Source organism: Ruditapes philippinarum, unplaced genomic scaffold (genome assembly GCF_026571515.1).
Source record: "Ruditapes philippinarum isolate M1 unplaced genomic scaffold, ASM2657151v2 ctg4262_1_1_1_1, whole genome shotgun sequence".
Lineage (NCBI taxonomy): Eukaryota > Metazoa > Mollusca > Bivalvia > Venerida > Veneridae > Ruditapes > Ruditapes philippinarum.
This window is the reverse complement of record NW_026853292.1, coordinates 44221-63142: the sequence shown is the minus strand read 5'-3', so window position 1 is coordinate 63142 and position 18922 is coordinate 44221. Positions and strand designations below refer to the sequence as shown.

The window sequence follows — 18922 nt, the reverse complement described above, 5'->3', positions numbered from 1 at the left end:
TCTAAATTTAATGACAGAAACAGAGAAAAAAGATGAATGCATTTCCAAGTCAGTCAGATCAATGATATGTTCAAAGTTTGAACATTACCTTTGTTGACTGATCGGAAGTTAGTCACAACTACACATTTCTTCATAATATGCCATGGCATGTAAGCAAATATGTGCGTAAGGCTGGCGAACCTTAAAACAGTATTAACTTATGTTTCAACTGATGGAAGTGAAATAAAAATATTCAGATCTGTCCTGATTTTATCTCTTCAAAGTACATAAATTCATTTCGAGCAAAACACTTGATACTATCATGTACAAATATCCGTTAGATTTTATCTCAAATAAGGGCATTTAAGTCAATTTTGATGACTTATACATGGTTTTATTACTAAAGATACTTCTACAGCCAGTCCCAGTATTGCTCTTACCATTTAATGTATTTCATCCTATAATTGTTACAATAATTATAATATTATATCAAGCGTTATGATTAACTAGGCTATATCACTATCCCCGGAAGTAATTTACATATAATAACATAGTTTATTTTCTTATTCATAATTTTAAAAAAACCGAAGCAATATTGAAGCATTTTAAAAATAAGCTTGAGAAAAATATCAATTTAAGCAATTTATATAAAATTCCCTGTGTTGCTTTGCAATTATCGTTTAAACAGTACACATTAAGAAACAAGTAAGTTAAAAATTTTATATGAAATATGCTGATAAGGAATTTATTTTATTCGTTTATTTTATCAAGTTATATATTTGCGTGTGGGTATGAAATTATAAAAAATGTGTTTTACTGATACGGTACAGAAAGATTAACTCATCCTTATTTTATGTTACATTTGTCTAGTTTATTTAAAAAAATAAATTTCAGAAATCAATAAAAGCGTTCGCAGTATTGAGTATAGACATTTTGTAGTCGTTTACAAATTAACCTGCAAGTAAAATCAAAGCACAGAAGGCGCTGAATTTGTTTGGGTCTCAGAATGTAAGAAAGGTGCAGGTTGTGAGATTATATGTTTAGTGCCACCAATGCTTTCCAGCGTTTTAATTGTAGTAAATTGGCTATAAGACTAATTGCAACACTGATATTCAATCCAATGTTTATTTGACTTTAACAATTTAAAAAAATAAGTTACCTTTACTGGGATTTGAACTCCAGACCTCTCGCTTCCTAAGCGAGCCCGAAAACCCTTCAGCCACGGTTAAATTTATATGTGAACGGCCTGAAGAAAACCATATTATTCTAAATTAGGGCTTGTAACGACTTTTAACTGTTGTTTAACACAGATGTAAATAATCCTGAAGCTTACTATAAGCATGTATATTTATAAAGAATCAAAGGGCTTCATGTTCTTTGGTATTTTCTGATCTTTGCAATCTAAATCGTACTGTATATCTGTATGCATTTTCCTGTATAAGTTTATTTTTATGTATTATAATTCATTTTGTAAGGCACATACGGAATTCTGCATAACTAGAGTTGCATCAAAAAATCATTTATGTACTTTTTTTACGACAGCCACACTTTATCCTTGTAAATCATGGCTACTTCCTTAACAAAAACAATTAAAAAAAGAATTTAACCAAAAAAAAATTTCCTCGATTGGGATTCGAACTCGAGACCTCTCACTCACTAAGCGAGCGCGTTACCACTGTACCACAGAGAAGTTATACACAGTATGTCTGAATAATATCAAGTCATTCTAAATTTAGAACTTCCATTGCATTCAGGTTTGTAATCCTTATTAATTTCGAGGTATTTTGTTCAGGGTAAACCTGTTGTTTAAAATTGAAGTAAATATTTTAGCGAAAATCCTCTCGCCCAAACAGTCCGACATGTAGAATCTATATATTCCACTACTCGGTTTGTGTAGTATTCGGTAATCTACATGGCTAAAAATAGTATTTTCATTGATAAAATCATATTCATCCGCGTAATTTGTGATTGTGCATTTATTGACAATTCTATAAGCCAACGCTATTGTTTAACTTTAAATGCGTTGTAATTTGTTGGATACTTGTAACAAAATAAAATATTTCTTTCTTTTAAATCGCTAGTTTTAAGCTGTTTTGAGAACTACTTGTTGTTAGGTTTGTCATAAACTTCTGTGTCAGAGATGAATGTCCGCTTTGTATTTAGTTATTTTCGATCAGAAAATACCAGAAAACAATATTAGAAATCTTCGACCATTCGGGAATTACTTTGCTTGAAAATTGATGCGCCTGTCTTTGACCATCTTTACGCAGTGATCTCCCCTGAATTTTTCGGCTTTAGTGTACATACAAAAGGGAAGTAACCGCTTCAAAAAAGGGGACTACTTTCGGCATTTGCAATTAAGAACATTAGACTCTGAAATTTCGCTACCATTATTTGTTTGGTCTGACGACCCAAACAAAAAAAACTATCCTTATTGCTGAACATTTTATGTTTGAACTGTCCTTTACATTTAATTATATAAAATGGCATAAACTATCCCTTTTTGACATTTCATTTTCGAGATATAAGTTTATTTTACAATAGTACGAACTATCCTTTACATTTTATTGTAGAATGGTTAGAACTATCCTTTACATTTCATTCCAGAATGGCCAATGATAAATGAAAATTCTACTTATATTCAGTCCTTCTCCGCTAATTTACAGGAAGTCAAACTGATAAGTCATATGGACATCTTCCTAAAAATTGAGACATTAAATCTCGTTATGTTTATGATCTATTTGTTTCAATATTTTATATATAAAATAAAATGTTCAAAAAATTGTATGAGATGTGCAAACAGGTGTTCGCAACGTACTGCAAAATGGTTTTACATATTGCATAAGTCTAAAACACGTTTCAACTTGCAAAATGAGGATAAATTACTAAAAATAACGGCGATGAGAATAACTTACATACATAAAACATAAATATTATAGTTTATCTATATTTGAACGTGAAGGACAAAATTACCAAATTACACAATTGACCAATAAAAAATAGAAAAATGTGATTGCAGTTTTTTGTTTGTAACTTAATAAATCGTAATTGTTATTGAAAATCAAGCTTATATGAGATTCTGGACTTTCCATTATCGAATCTAAAAATAGACACCAATGCTATATTAAATAAATATTTATATCTGTGTAGTAGCAGACGGTATTGAGCAATCATTTGCAGTATAATTCAATTTTAAAACGTATGTACATGTAATATATCTATAAACTAATATTATCATTAATTATTTTCTAACGAACCTTGTTGTAAACATTTTTGCAAAAACAAAGAAAGAAAAAGAAAAAAAGTTAAATTGAGGGTATACCGTTGCCATAAAAATTATTAACATGTATTCTTTGTTCAATAAATTTAGCAAACTTAATTGTAATATGTTACACGTATTGCTTCAATAAAAAGCTTTAAAAAAAGATTAAAAACACGTGATTTTGAGTCAAAATATTCATGACATAAACGGTAAGTCATCCAAATGATATAAATAGTGTGTCCTAGATAATGGTGAAACGTGGCGAGTATAAATACACTAAATATACATAATAATAAACATTCTTTTATATGCAACAAGTGTGATTATATGCTATAGGTAAATGCTTGTAAATTCAGTTCAACATGTTTTGACATAGACCAATTTGACTTTTATTAAGAAAGATATAATATTCTAAATTCATACTTTTCAATATAGATATATTAAATTCTGATAATTTTTATTCGATGCTTTCGAACAAAAAGTTGAAATTTGTAAGTTTCTAAGTATAGGTTATTGTTTATTAACCAGTATTTTATCAAATCTGACTTGAGCGAAGCAACTCTTTTTAGAGGTTACATAAGTAAGAGTTTTAACGGGATAATATTTAAAATACAAATTGGTCCCAATTTAAATGATTAAAAAATTGAACGACATCATTCGAAACAATATAATTTCAACCACTTATAAATGGTTTTAACAGTGAACAGTAGCGTATATGTGTATTTAATATTTAGTATATATTAATATAAGATTGGTTATTGGTTATCATGTTATTTCATTGGAACATTTAATTCATATTTCCTTGTCATAAATATCTCATTCACTACAAACATGTGATATAACAAATGGCAGACAAAACAACATTTTTTATTTAAAATATTATGTTATTATCATTAAGTAATAAATAATGTCGTTATCACGCGACGCTGTATGTAACCGTCACATTCATAGCACGTGTGTATTATAATAATTAAATTATACAACTATAATGCTATTCGTTCATTTGAAAATCGATTAATTTTCTAAAACAGAAGAAAAGATAATTCGGATGATTCTATATGTTTATCTCTTATAGCCATTCGGCTTTAGTTACATATCGGTTACTCATCTGTATGATTTTAGAAATATAATCACTTTAAAACATATGTTTTAATGTAGTATTTATGTTTAAATTGTTTCAGACAGTCAACATGACTAAGATGAACGAAGACGAAGTTCCTAACAGCACATGCAGTGACGCCAACACACATTTTGTTCAACAAAATCGGTTTTTATCAGACGTTGATCACAGTACAATGAACGTGGATAGTTTTAATCAGATTAATTACTTCTCTGATCACGGTAGATGCGTTATGACAGAAACCACTGGTTACGGTACAGAGCAATATCCTGATACTGCATCAATGTTTTCCAGAGTAGATAAAATGATGAGTTATAGAGAAAGCCAAAGAGATATCAACAATTTATGTGAACAACTTGATTCTGTAGAAATGATTGATGATTGTTCAAAGGAACGTTTCAACGAACCACAGTCATTTAAAGGAAATCATGGAAACCATGTGGCAGCCAACATTGACGCGTCTAGAATATATTTAAGGGATAAAGATGGTGATACTCTCTTACATACAGCCATTATATTACGTGATGAAACATTAGCCATGATGTTTATTGGTAAAGCACCATCAAACACCTGGCTGTCTTTTACAAATGTTTTATTTCAAACACCTCTACATCTTTCCGTATTAACCGATCAGCCAAAAGTCACAAGAAGATTAATTGTTGCTGGTGCTGAAGTAGATAAACGCGATAAGGACGGAAATACAGCTTTGCACATTGCGTGTCGCCAAGGACAATACAAAAATGTGCAAAATCTTCTTGAGCCTGTCAGATATCATGAAACCAAACAGAATTCTTATGATATACCGTACCAAACCATTCCACAGGATGTATCCATAAAGAACTATGAGGGATTAACTTGCCTCCATTTAGCTGCATCACACGGACATTTAGATATTGTCAGTATGTTACTGGACAAAGACATAGACGTTAACCTCAAAGAAGGAAAAACAGGTCGAACAATACTACACAATGCTTGCCTTACATGTGATTTAAATCAAGTCAAATTACTGTTACGGCATCGTTCCTGTAATATAAATGCAAGGACCTTTTGTAACGTTTAGACATTTTTACTCAGCTTGTTTTCATTGCTAAAATGATTTTAGTGTAACTTTACTATTATGTTAATTGCTTATGTTGCGACAATGTATTTTAGTTTACGGTACTTTAGAATATACGTTTGGTATACGTATTTTTAATAAACGTTTGATATCATATAATATTATAATCGTCTCAGTGATTATGATCATTCTAGTCAACCAATGAAAATTAAGTCATGCTTGAGCGATCATCTCAGCAGGTATAAATACGGCGATTAGATCAACATTATTCAGTCTGCAGAGGAATTCACCGGGACCAGGTTATTCTGTGTAACTGAAGCCTCGCTTCATACATTGAGGATAATTTCGTTCACCTAACTGAAGCCTAGCTTCATAGGTAGAAAAGAAGAATTGGCAAAACTAAATACCCTTGTTTATCCAATTGAAGCCTAGCTTCATGGATATAGTGTCGTTCTAGTTTAGTTGTGAAATTGTATTTGACTCTGGGTACTTATAGATTTCCATATTTTCTGAAAGCCTCGCTATCAGGAAATTGGTAACATATAGGTATTAAAAATCCAGAGGTAAACTAATAACAAATAAGTTTGTATAGACAAATTAGTTGGAACTTTGTTGTAAATCCCTGCCAGCAGCTTATCTTTCTATCTAAATAGAAGCCTCGCTTCATAGATAGGGAGGTAGTTGCTGGACTATAGGAAATTATCGGGTTGCAGCGTGATATCTATAGTTTTCAATAATTTTATAGTGTTATATTGTAAACATATTTACTATATTGTGACTTTTGATAATTTAATAGTGTATTTTGGAGTATTAATTCAAGCGGATTGTTTATGATATATGATAATTTCATAATCATTTGTATCTAATCAAACGGCAGGTAGCCCAAAGAAAAATTTACTATATATACGTTGTACATCCGCTCGGTACACGTTACAAAAATTGGTGGCAGCGACGGTGGGATCATATAGATAAAAACACCATTATCTGGCCCCACATATTAAAATAGATATTTGTTAAAAATGGCTGAGAGTAAAGATTTTAGTAATAGCAATGAGCTTATTTTGTTACACGAAAAACTCAGAGATTTGCAGCACCAAAATGAAGCTTTTAAACTGCAAAATGAAATATCAATACTTGAAAGACAGATTGACAGTATGCAGTTATCTTTTCAAATTCAATATGACTCAAACTATGAAGACAAACAAACGTCAACACCTAAATTTTTAACAAGACATTATGCAACACCTCTATCAGAAAGAAGGCGACGGTTATTACCACCGACTCCAGATAAAAAGCCCTTTAAAATAGAACGCGACCCTATAAACTCAAATTCAAAACGAAGTGTTATGATAAAGCCAGCTACGTATGATGGAACTAGCTCATGGATAGATTATAAAGCGCATTTTGAAGCATGCTCAGAAATAAATCAATGGACAAACAAAGAAAAGGGACTTTATTTATCTGTTTCATTAAGAGGTCAAGCTCAAGGTGTATTTGGCAATCTGACAAGCAAATCACCAAATTATGATGAACTTGTATTAGCTTTAGAAGAAAGGTTTTCACCACCCAATCAAACTGAATTATATAGAGCTCAACTAAGAGAAAGAAGACAAAAAGCTACAGAATCTTTATCTGAGATGGGGCAGGACATAAGACGTTTGACTAATTTAGCATACCCTTCAGCACCATCAGATGTGAAAGAAACTTTAGCGAAAGAACAATTCATAGATTCTTTGGTTAACTCGGATATGAGGCTTAGAATTAAACAAGCTCGTCCTACAAGCTTGAACGAAGCAGTAAGACACGCTGTTGAGCTTGAGGCTTTCAACAGAGCAGAACGAAAATCCCATGAAACTCGTGGTTATATGAGAAAACTAAATTCTGATCAGTATGAGAGTTCGAAAAATCAAGATAGCAAATTAGATAGCCTGACAAAATCAATAGACGAAATGAAGAGTATGTTTTCAATGTTTCAACGCAGAAATAATTTTCAAACTTTTGATAAAAGAAACCAAAATACTTCAAAGCAAAATCAAAATAATAAAACGTCTTCAAGAACATTAGCTTATGGGTCAAATACAAAATTCTGGAAACAAAGTGATCCCTCGGAAGCATTAACCCCATCAAAATTACATAAGAATTGCAGACTCGGTTTGATTGAGTCTGTACATGAGAGATAATGAATAAGTGCAACATCCCTCACGCCCCCTAGCACCGGCTTGAGCGGTACTCAATTCTCAACACTTAATAGTGCTGGCATCAATGATCCCGAAGGACCAGAAAGTATAACAACACTGAAGTGAAGTACGGGGCAACTTTTTACAGCTGCCACACAGCACTTGACACCTGCTGTTGTGAAGTACAAAATTCTGGAAACAAAGTGATCCCTCGGAAGCATTAACCCCATCAAAATTACATAAGAATTGCAGACTCGGTTTGATTGAGTCTGTACATGAGAGATAATGAATAAGTGCAACATCCCTCACGCCCCCTAGCACCGGCTTGAGCGGTACTCAATTCTCAACACTTAATAGTGCTGGCATCAATGATCCCGAAGGACCAGAAAGTTAACAACACTGAAGTGAAGTACGGGGCAACTTTTTACAGCTGCCACACAGCACTTGACACCTGCTGTTGTGAAGTACAAAATTCTGGAAACAAAGTGATCCCTCGGAAGCATTAACCCCATCAAAAATTACATAAGAATTGCAGACTCGGTTTGATTGAGTCTGTACATGAGAGATAATGAATAAGTGCAACATCCCTCACGCCCCCTAGCACCGGCTTGAGCGGTACTCAATTCTCAACACTTAATAGTGCTGGCATCAATGATCCCGAAGGACCAGAAAGTATAACAACACTGAAGTGAAGTACGGGGCAACTTTTTACAGCTGCCACACAGCACTTGACACCTGCTGTTGTGAAGTACAAAATTCTGGAAACAAAGTGATCCCTCGGAAGCATTAACCCCATCTTTTAAATGTTATGAGTGTGGTCAGGAAGGTCATAATAAATACAATTGTCGAAAATTCATTAGAAAATCAAAACGAAAAATTAATGTGTTGGAGAAAGATTGTGAAAACTCGTCTAATTCGTGTGGTTCAGGGTTATTTGTTGAAGCTACAATAAATGGGATCAAAGCTAATTGTTTAATTGATACTGGTGCAACACTTTCAATGATTTCTTCAAGTTTTATAGATAGATGTCAGTTTCCAGTAAATTTAGAACCGTTTGAAACAAACATTGTAAATGCCTCTGGAAAACCTTTAGAAATAAAAGGTAGAACACATTTGGATATTAAATTGAATGATGCAATTTCTACAAATCCTTTCATAGTTTCTGACATAGAGGAAGATGCAATATTAGGATTAGATTTTATGACAGCAAGAAATATTGTAATAGATGTTTCGAATAATCAGTTAACAGCCAATGGTAAAATGATACAAATGAAATGTAGAGGTCCGATAGGTTGTGATCGTGTGATTTGTCATTATTGTGGAATGAAATTTAAAAAGAAAGCCTATATAAGACAGCATTGTAGAAGAATACATAAAGTAAGGGAATCTCAAGATACAGGACATTCGAAGAGTGTGTATGCCAAATCTAATTGTTAGAGGCAGCTTAAAAAAAATATTTTGTAAGTTCATGCGGGGCGCATGTAAAACGGAGGCGTGGGTAGTGTAACGTTTAGACATTTTTACTCAGCTTGTTTTCATTGCTAAAATGATTTTAGTGTAACTTTACTATTATGTTAATTGCTTATGTTGCGACAATGTATTTTAGTTTACGGTACTTTAGAATATACGTTTGGTATACGTATTTTTAATAAACGTTTGATATCATATAATATTATAATCGTCTCAGTGATTATGATCATTCTAGTCAACCAATGAAAATTAAGTCATGCTTGAGCGATCATCTCAGCAGGTATAAATACGGCGATTAGATCAACATTATTCAGTCTGCAGAGGAATTCCACCGGGACCAGGTTATTCTGTGTAACTGAAGCCTCGCTTCATACATTTGAGGATAATTTCGTTCACCTAACTGAAGCCTAGCTTCATAGGTAGAAAAGAAGAATTGGCAAAACTAAATACCCTTGTTTATCCCCAATTGAAAGCCTAGCTTCATGGATATAGTGTCGTTCTAGTTTAGTTGTGAAATTGTATTTGACTCTGGGGTACTTATAGATTTCCATATTTTCTGAAAGCCTCGCTATCAGGAAATTGGTAACATATAGGTATTAAAAATCCAGAGGTAAACTAATAACAAATAAGTTTGTATATAGAAAAAACCAAATTAGTTGGGAACTTTTGTTGTAAATCCCTGCCAGCAGCTTATCTTTCTATCTAAATAGAAGCCTCGCTTCATAGATAGGGAGGTAGTTGCTGGACTATAGGAAATTATCGGGTTGCAGCGTGATATCTATAGTTTTCAATAATTTTATAGTGTTATATTGTAAACATATTTACTATATTGTGACTTTTGATAATTTAATAGTGTATTTTGGAGTATTAATTCAAGCGGATTGTTTATGATATATGATAATTTCATAATCATTTGTATCTAATCAAACGGCAGGTAGCCCAAAGAAAAATTTACTATATATACGTTGTACATCCGCTCGGTGCACGTTACACTTTGATGGGAGAACACCATTTGACCTTGCACTTATTCGAGGTCATGAAGACACTTGCCTGGTCCTTGCTGCTGCTGGGGCAGGATATGGCGAAGATTTAACAGACTCTGATTAAAAGGTATTATAAAAGACAGCAAGTCCTTTTACATTCACACTTTCTGATTCTGTCGCGCTGTTCCGTTTCATGGAAATATGTTTATTTAATATCTGACATTCATCTCAATCAGCAACTATGTTCATACTTATATTTATGATTCTACAACAGTAAAATTGAAGTTGGAATATTTTTATATAAATCCTAGTCGTGTACTCATTATATGTTAGTGATACTTTAAATACCTCATAGTTATAAATATCAATATTTTATATTGATTATCCACAGAAAACTGCTCAATTAACTTTTACATGTCACGAGTTGAAAGTATTCTACCGTTATTAATTTTAAATGTATCTACATTGTGAGTATATACAGCATACATTTCATAAAGTTTTGTCATTATTGCCAACTTACTTAACTATAATTGTGATACTCTTCTTGGAAACTCCATACATTTTTATGTTTATAATAGTCTTTCTTTGTTTTGTTTAGCATGTTTTAATTTTGAACCATTTTATTTGCCTAGGATATATTTTTGTTATAGGGCAATTTTTGTGATATCAAACGTACAATAAATGGTTGGCATTGATGCATTTTTAATTATAAGATATATTTTCATTTGAATGATTGAACCATAATAAACTGCTACTCTTTTGTATATACAGTGTACATGTATATATTTTAGTTATATTCATTTTAACAATTATTTTTCAGTTTGTCTATATTCATTTAATAAAATTCACACCAATGTCTTTCCTTATCTTATTCAAGTTTATTATTTGATACTTCTGACATTTCAGCAACAAAGTATTTTAAAACTTGCACATTATTTCCCATTAAATACTTAGCGTTCCTACACTATGTTAATAAGACGTTACTTATTCAAAGATATTTTTTCCGATGATTTATTGCCATGAATAAGATTTGAAATACAATTTATTATAAGTTTTTTTTGTAAAAAATTTAGACATGTAATTTGTTACTAACTCGTTTCCTAGTGCCATTATGTGTTCATCAAATATTTTGATTAGAGTATTATACATTATGTTATGTTGTGGGTCTTGTTACTTAAAATATTTACTATGTGACGATTTAATTTCTTTACGTTAGTTTTCAAATCCGAAGCCATCTTGCTTTTGTTTTTATCTTTAAAACATCAATATATTGTTATTGATGATAATTGTTGTTTGTTTTACAAATCATCAGCTCATTTTATACAATAAATTTATAAAACAACGATTGCTGTTTTTATTTACGAGATAACATATATCTGTAGTACAATATCTGGCCATCCCTAGAGCGATACTAAAATTCTTAAAATAAAACATTCTCGGAATTAATGAGAAGGAAGTATTGGTATAAAATCGCATAGAATACGCCTTTAAAATGTTCAGTTGTATGATGGTTCATTAGCTAGAGCATTTCTCAGTGTTCTACATTTGAAGTATTGCAACCATTTGCCCTTAGAAAATGGAGTTAATTAATGTTTGAACTTTGAACTGAAAACTATTAAATCTAGATAATTCAGAAATACCAAATATCTTTTTTATTTATAAATTGAATAATATACTTAGCATTTGTTCTCCGGCTTCTATAAATTGTATTGAATGTACTGTTATATTTAAAAAAATGATTTTTTTTTCAATTTGTTTCCAAACAATACCATAACATGCCAATACATTATTCAATGATGTAACGATGATGACTATAACGTACTGAAGATAAATGATTCATATACAATTATTTCTACTCGACCAATTACATCAGTTTGTTCAATATGAACATTTTTATCCATTGTTATTTAACTGTAATCGTTATAACGGCGGAATTCAAATACTACAAAATAATTAAACACTTCACAACATAAGTAAATACTAATACATGTAGTTATTTTTTATATTTTATTATATTTTTATCAATGAAACAAGATCACATTCAAAACATTTATAAAACATATACAATATAAAACATGGCGCCATTCTGTGTTAAAATTATCAGAGACTTACACAAATAATATGGTTTTAATCTTTTACATACGGATTATACCCTAAAATATACACGTTATCAGTAAATGAAAATAATTTGCATATGCATTAAACCCTTAAACAAATTAAAATACAAAATGTACATTACATCTTTATAGACCTATTTCCAGCATTGATTTATGTTACAAGTTTTGGTTACAACAATTTGGTGTTTGCTTCCCTCTTAATATTTACTGAAACTTTAAAGTCAAGAATCCATTGAGACAAACACACATATGGATTTCATTTCCTTTGATGACGTTATCCAATTTTTGAAATACTACTGTACTTTTTAGACACGATTATTACTGCTTCTATTTCAAAGTGTGTCTTTAAATCTATAAAACGAAGTGGGTAATTGAAAATTTATTACATCAACAAAGTGTAATATGTGTGGTAAAGTTAGGAATCTATTCATTTGATTATGCTGCATTATGTAAATATTATGTAATATTTTGTAATTTAAAGTTACATCATTGTTCATTTATTTTTAATCAATACCAGTAGATATCTAATTATGATCAAGGGAGATAATCATGATTAAGTCAAACAGGTTCCCTTGACAACTAGGGAAGGGAGATCACTCTTGTTTAGCTAAATAAGGGCTGAATATTTTCATCATTTTATCAAGTATTCAAGTATTCTAATGATGATTTCTTTGTGTTTTATTATTCACAGTATAAAATATTATGTATCTTTAATAATTCTGTATTTTATGTAAATAATATTGAGTTTTGAACACATTCTAAGGGAACTACTTTTTGGGGACTACTTTCTCAAAAGTTCCAGGCTATTCTATTTATAGAATTAGGGATGAATCATGTATCACTTTTGTTTTGCACATTTTACTTACTTTAATCATTAATTATTAGAACTTTAGTATTAGAAATAAGATAAGTTAATTCTTTAGTATATTTTGATTATATATTGTCATTTTAAGAGTGATAATTATAGAGTTCTATTTATAGATTTGACTAATTAAACCTGAATAACCTCTTTAAGACCACTTAGACCAACCCAAAGTTTGTTCCCATTATTTGTAGGGAATTTATGCAAACAATCAGTCAATGTTTTATTGTTTATTGATTTCATTATGTTCATTATCACTTTGTTTTGTATTTGTTTGTTGTAAATACATATTGTTATATTAAAAAATACATTTTTGTTTGCAAATATATGTTAATTTAGTAATTATGCTAAATCTCACACAACCTAGTTAAAGGATAGTCCATTATGGTCATTTCTGATTGGTTGTTGAGATTTGCAGCATCTTTTGTGTCATAAATAGGGATGCAGACCCTGTTTTCAACAGAATTTTGGCAACACTTAGAATAATAACTTTAAAAGAAAGGAACAACTAGGAAACTTCAGGAAAATAGGTTTATATTTTTGGCATTTAATAAATTAATTAAACTTAATTAGTTCCTTTCATATCTTTTGGCATTTTTTATCTTTAGTATAAATTTAGAAGCTTATTGAGATCAGAGTTTTGTAACAGGGACTTTGTCACTGTTTATATAACAGAAAAGTGATTGTTTTCCACTGAGATTACAACACTGTCTGTTGTATTATATGAGAATATACAGTTGAACAGCCTGATCGGTGGACCTGTGAGCCTGCCATTAGCCAACTGGTATTCTTCAGCTGAATAACCGCTTTCCCTGATCTCAGTTATTTGTTATCTTAAATTAAGTAATATTCAAATAACATTTTAATAGAGAAACAATTAAACTAGTTTTAATGTAAATAAACTTGAATTTATTTTTATAAATGTAGATATAGTTGAAATTATTTCTTCATCTTATTTTACTTCTGTAATTTAGCATTTTACATTTAATTAGAAACAGAACTTAACTTTAAGTGAACTCATGTCAACTTTAGCAGTTTTTCTTGCTTGTCTAAATGTTATTTGCCATTTGTTTATTCTTTGTGCTATTTTAGTATCAGTTTCAATTATTTCTATTTCAGAATCACATTTTGCAAACTTGGTTATCACTTGTTCAAAATAATTTTGCACTGTTTCATAACATCACTTTTCCACCCTGTATGTAAAGTTGTTTTATTTGAAGAGTTATCTTGTTTATTGAATACATTTCATCAAAACAGCCCGTTGTTTCTTTTCTCTATGTAGTTAAAATTACAATTTTTCCTAATTAATTAGAGAGTAAAATTATCGAACCTGAAATGTTAACTTTCCGGTCAAGTTAACTGATATATTTTGTCTTAAATAAGTGTCGATCGGTGGTGTCATCCTGACAAACAGTATACATATATATGTAAATACTGAGATTATGTAATTATCTAGTTTTTAAAATAAGTAAAAAGAAAGATCGCAATTCCGAAAGACAGTCAAAGGCAAAATTCTACCACACATGAATAAAATTGAGTGTGTTTATGAGGAAAAACGAAACTTTCCGGTTAAATTAATTTTTCCTTCGTGGTATTGAAAATATTGAATTTTCCCGATCATTAGGTAATCCCTCAACTAATATACCTACTCACATTATTATATTGACTGACATCAAACCAGGTACATTTTTTCCACCAAATCACGTCAACTGAGATAAGCTGCTAGTTATATCGATTTATTTTCGAATTGAAAGAAAAAAACGACGTTTATTTAATTCATTTTTTGTTGATTCAACGTTTTAAATTATTTTAATAAAAAAAGCGGAATACTTTTTTACCATAATAACCAGCTTCAGTTTAAAGAATTCTAAATGTATATACTTAATTTGATGTCTAACAGTAAAATACTGTATTCTCATCCATCACCACGTATTAACCACAAAGCTTCCTCCAACTCTCCATATATAAATATATATAACTACTGACATTGTTAGTGGTTTCCTGTTACGCTGTAACACTATCAATGACTTTAAAGACTTACCAATCTAAAGTGTCAATAACTATGACAATTGTAAGATATTATTTGGATTTCAGTTTCTTCCTAGACCTTATTAGAAGCCGAGTTATCATGAATGATTTACACTTGTTTGACATCAATAACTATAATGTGTTGTTTGAAGTGGCTATTTGTATATGTTCTTGTTTCATTTTAAACGTGGAAATAAGTCACGAGTGCGTTGACGAAACTGTAAAATAAGAGCAGTGTAGGAACATATTTGTGTTTGTTTTGTTTCCTGAAATTTCATTGTTTCTGTTTACATAACACTGCATTGACAATTTTACAGATGTCTCGTTATTTTAGAATAGAGATAAACAGAACCCCTAAGGAAAGCGCCAGTCAAGGTTATGTATCATAAGCGAGGCTCAGAACTGTTATCATGCATAATAAGTTTAATATGTGGAATCTTTTCAATCATTATAAATTATTATTGACGTAGTAAAGAAGAAAGAAATTGAAACAGAAACATTGATTTTTATGCCCCCACAATGTGGGAGCATATAGCGTTGCACTTGTCCGTCCGTCCGTACGTCCCGAAACTTGTGAACGCAACTCCTCTTAAACCGGATGGCAGATTTAGCTTAAACTTACAGGGATGAACAACCTGAATGTGTAGATGGCAGTAAAGGAAGGAATTTTTGCTGCAACAAAATTTAACAGAATTATGGCCCTTTGTTGATTTTTTCACTAGATACTATGTAGAAATTTTGTGAACGCAACTCCTCTTAACCAGATGGCAGATTTTGCTTAAACCTACAGGGATGAACAACCTTAATGTGTATATGGTAGTAAAGGAAGGAATTTGAACTGCGACCAAATTTAAAAGAATTATGGCCCTTTGTTGATTTTTTCACTATATACTATGTAGAAATTTTGTGAACGCAACTCCTCTTAAACCGGATGGCATATTTAGCTTAAACTTACAGGGATGAACAACCTTAATGTGTAGATGGTAGTAAAGGAAGGAATTTTTGCTGCAACCAAATTTAACAGAATTATGGCCCTTTGTTGATTTTTTCACTAGATACTATGTAGAAATTTTGTGAACGCAACTCCTCTTAAACCGGATGGCAGATTTTGCTTAAACTTACAGGGATGAACAACCTTAATGTGTATATGGTAGTAAAGGAAAGAATTTGTGCTGCGACCAAATTTAACAGAATTATGGCCCTTTGTTGATTTTTTCACTATATACTATGTAGAAATTTTGTGAACGCAACTCCTCTTAAATCGGATGGCAGATTTTGCTTAAACTTACAGGGATGAACAACCTTAATGTGTATATGGCAGTAGAGGAAGGAATTTTTGCTGCAACCAAATTTTACAGAATTATGGCCCTTTGTTGATTTTTTCACTAGATACTATGTAGAATTTTTTTGAATGCAACTCCTCTTCAACCGGATGGCAGATTTTGCTTAAACTTACAGGGATGAGCAACCTTTATGTGAAGATGGCAGTAAAGGAAGGAATTTTTGCTGCAACCAAATTTAACAGAATTATGGCCCTTTGTTGATTTTTTCACTATATACTATGTAGAAATTTTGTGAACGCAACTCCTCTTAAACCGGATGGCAGATTTTGCTTAAACTTCCTGGGATTAACAACCTTAATGTGTAGATGGCAGTAAAGGAAGGAATTTTTGCTGCAACCAAATTTAACAGAATTATGGCCCTTTGTTGATTTTTTCATTATATATTATGTAGAAATTTTTGTGAACGCAACTCCTATTAAACCGGATGGCAGATTTTGCTTAAACTTCCTGGGATTTACAACCTTAATGTGTAGATGGCAGTAAAGGAAGGAATTTTTGCTGCGACCAAATTTAACAGAACTATGGCCCTTTGTTGATTTTAGTTTTCAACTTGTGGCACATGTAGTCCAAAAAATATTTGACCTAGAGTCAAAAGGATGACAGAACAGTGGCGTGTGGGGGCATTCGTGTCCTATGGACACATTTCTAGTTATATTTTGGGTTTGGTACAAAAGATTCAGCCCAAATTGACCACGTGGTTACATAAATTATTGGTCTTGATACCAAGCAATAAATCATCCTGCATATACAGGTTAAAATGCAATCGTTATTTGTATTGTGTATATATGGTATAGTTGATATGTCCTTTATATTATCGTTATTAAAGTTAAACATTTAAATTGGTAAAACCAAATGCAACAAATATCTTATGAAAGAATATTTTGTCAATGATGTTATTACTCAATGTGTTTTTTCCAATAATGTGCTCCTTCGTTGAACTGATAGCATAGCATTGATAAATTCTGTGAAAAGTATACACAAGACGTCCTCTTGTTTTTCTCTACTACTAATAAAATTTCGTAAAATCATTACTTACATTACTCATGGTCAAGATTAAATCAGTACGTTTATAATGTTGTATAAACTGTCCTATAAATTATCATTTATGAATGACTGTATTTTGATTCCGGTTGATTTTACTACCAATAAAAGGGTTTTTGGGTTTCTTCGGTTTAAATAATTCAACCTTAAACTTTTATGATTTAAGGGGTTTTTAAAAAATTTCTTTCCCTTATTTGTCCTCCCCTTGCCAAACATGAGAGCAATTTGTCTTTTATATTTTTATACATGAAAATTTCAAATAAGTTTACATTAAAGATTTTTAATGTCAGAGTTTAAAAGTTGAACAAGATAGAAATCGTTATATCTATATAATGTTCACGATCAGCTGCCATATAAATATAATCTGACATCTATTAAACATCATGGTCTTGTTTGTAGAAAAGAAAATGGCGAAGACTAATTTAAACAAAAGTGAACTTACACCAATGTCCATTAAGGCTACTATCTATCCCACACATTGCTGTTTGAGGTGTTTTTGAAATAAAATGTCATTTAAAGATAAAATTTCACCAAAGGCTCGTACATTTATATTGATTTAGATGATTAATACATGCCTTGTCCGAAGAAAAAACATCCATGTAAAGTTTTTACAATGTTTATGATGCTGTAATTTTAAACCGTTTTAGTTTGTAAATATGTTTACGAGTATGTCGTAATTGCAGAAGATATAAAGTGTTAGAAACTGATAAATTGATGGATGCCTCGCTCATAGACAGTATTTTGTAAGGTTATTTGGTATTCTTAATGATGCACTGTATATGGTTGTTTTTCAAGAAAACGTGGAGAGAAGTGCAGTTATTTTACGTAAGGGACACTCCCAACATCCTTGCTAAAAGATTAACCCTTTAGTGATGTGGCTGATTATCCGCCTTGTAATCGATTGGTATAAATCCAATCACTCATTCAGAGTTACAAAGAAAAGATTGTAAAGTTACATAGGGATGTGGACAGTAACTTGCTCTTTTCTGTGCCGTTTGTGAACAGGTTCTTTCTAACCGAGTCTGATATATTTTCAATTTTGACGTTTTGGCCGTTCTTTGGTGATACCGTATTTCTCAATTTTACCTATGTCTTATTCCGTTGCGAGATGAAGTGTGCCTTACATTCTCAGCAAAGGATTAGACCTGTCATTACACAACCAAAAGAAGGATTCTATACGCTTCAATGCATGATTAAAAGGGTGCTCTATGAAAAATAAAAAATGCCAAGCTTACACCAATTTCTGGTCTCTTGTTAATCTATATAACAATGCATGACATATATAACATACATTTAAAATACCGGATAAAACATTCATGTATGCAATCATTCTAAGAATTATAAGACTATTCAAAATGTATTGAATAAAAAATATCTTCATCATAAGACAATAATAATCATTGCCATTCATTGTCTGATATACATGATTAAGAGTGTAAAAGGAGAAAAGTTATCTAAGCACTATTTATGTTATGTATAAATC

At 31.2% G+C, this 18922-nt stretch overlaps 1 protein-coding gene across 1 annotated transcript; it reads left to right on the top strand.

Moving 5' to 3' along the window:
* The first annotated feature begins 3511 nt into the window (after window positions 1-3511).
* On the top strand, window positions 3512-5421 carry LOC132736411 (NF-kappa-B inhibitor cactus-like). The gene is made up of 2 exons (XM_060723538.1): window positions 3512-3577; window positions 4423-5421. The coding sequence occupies exon 2, from the start codon at window positions 4432-4434 to the stop codon at window positions 5419-5421; it is 990 nt and encodes a 329-aa protein (XP_060579521.1). The 5' UTR covers window positions 3512-3577; window positions 4423-4431.
* The last annotated feature ends 13501 nt before the right edge of the window (window positions 5422-18922 follow it).

Excerpts from the sequence above, each read along its gene's own strand:
- LOC132736411 (XM_060723538.1), top strand. The coding sequence starts at position 4,432 with ATGACTAAGATGAACGAAGACGAAGTTCCTAACAGCACATGCAGTGAC.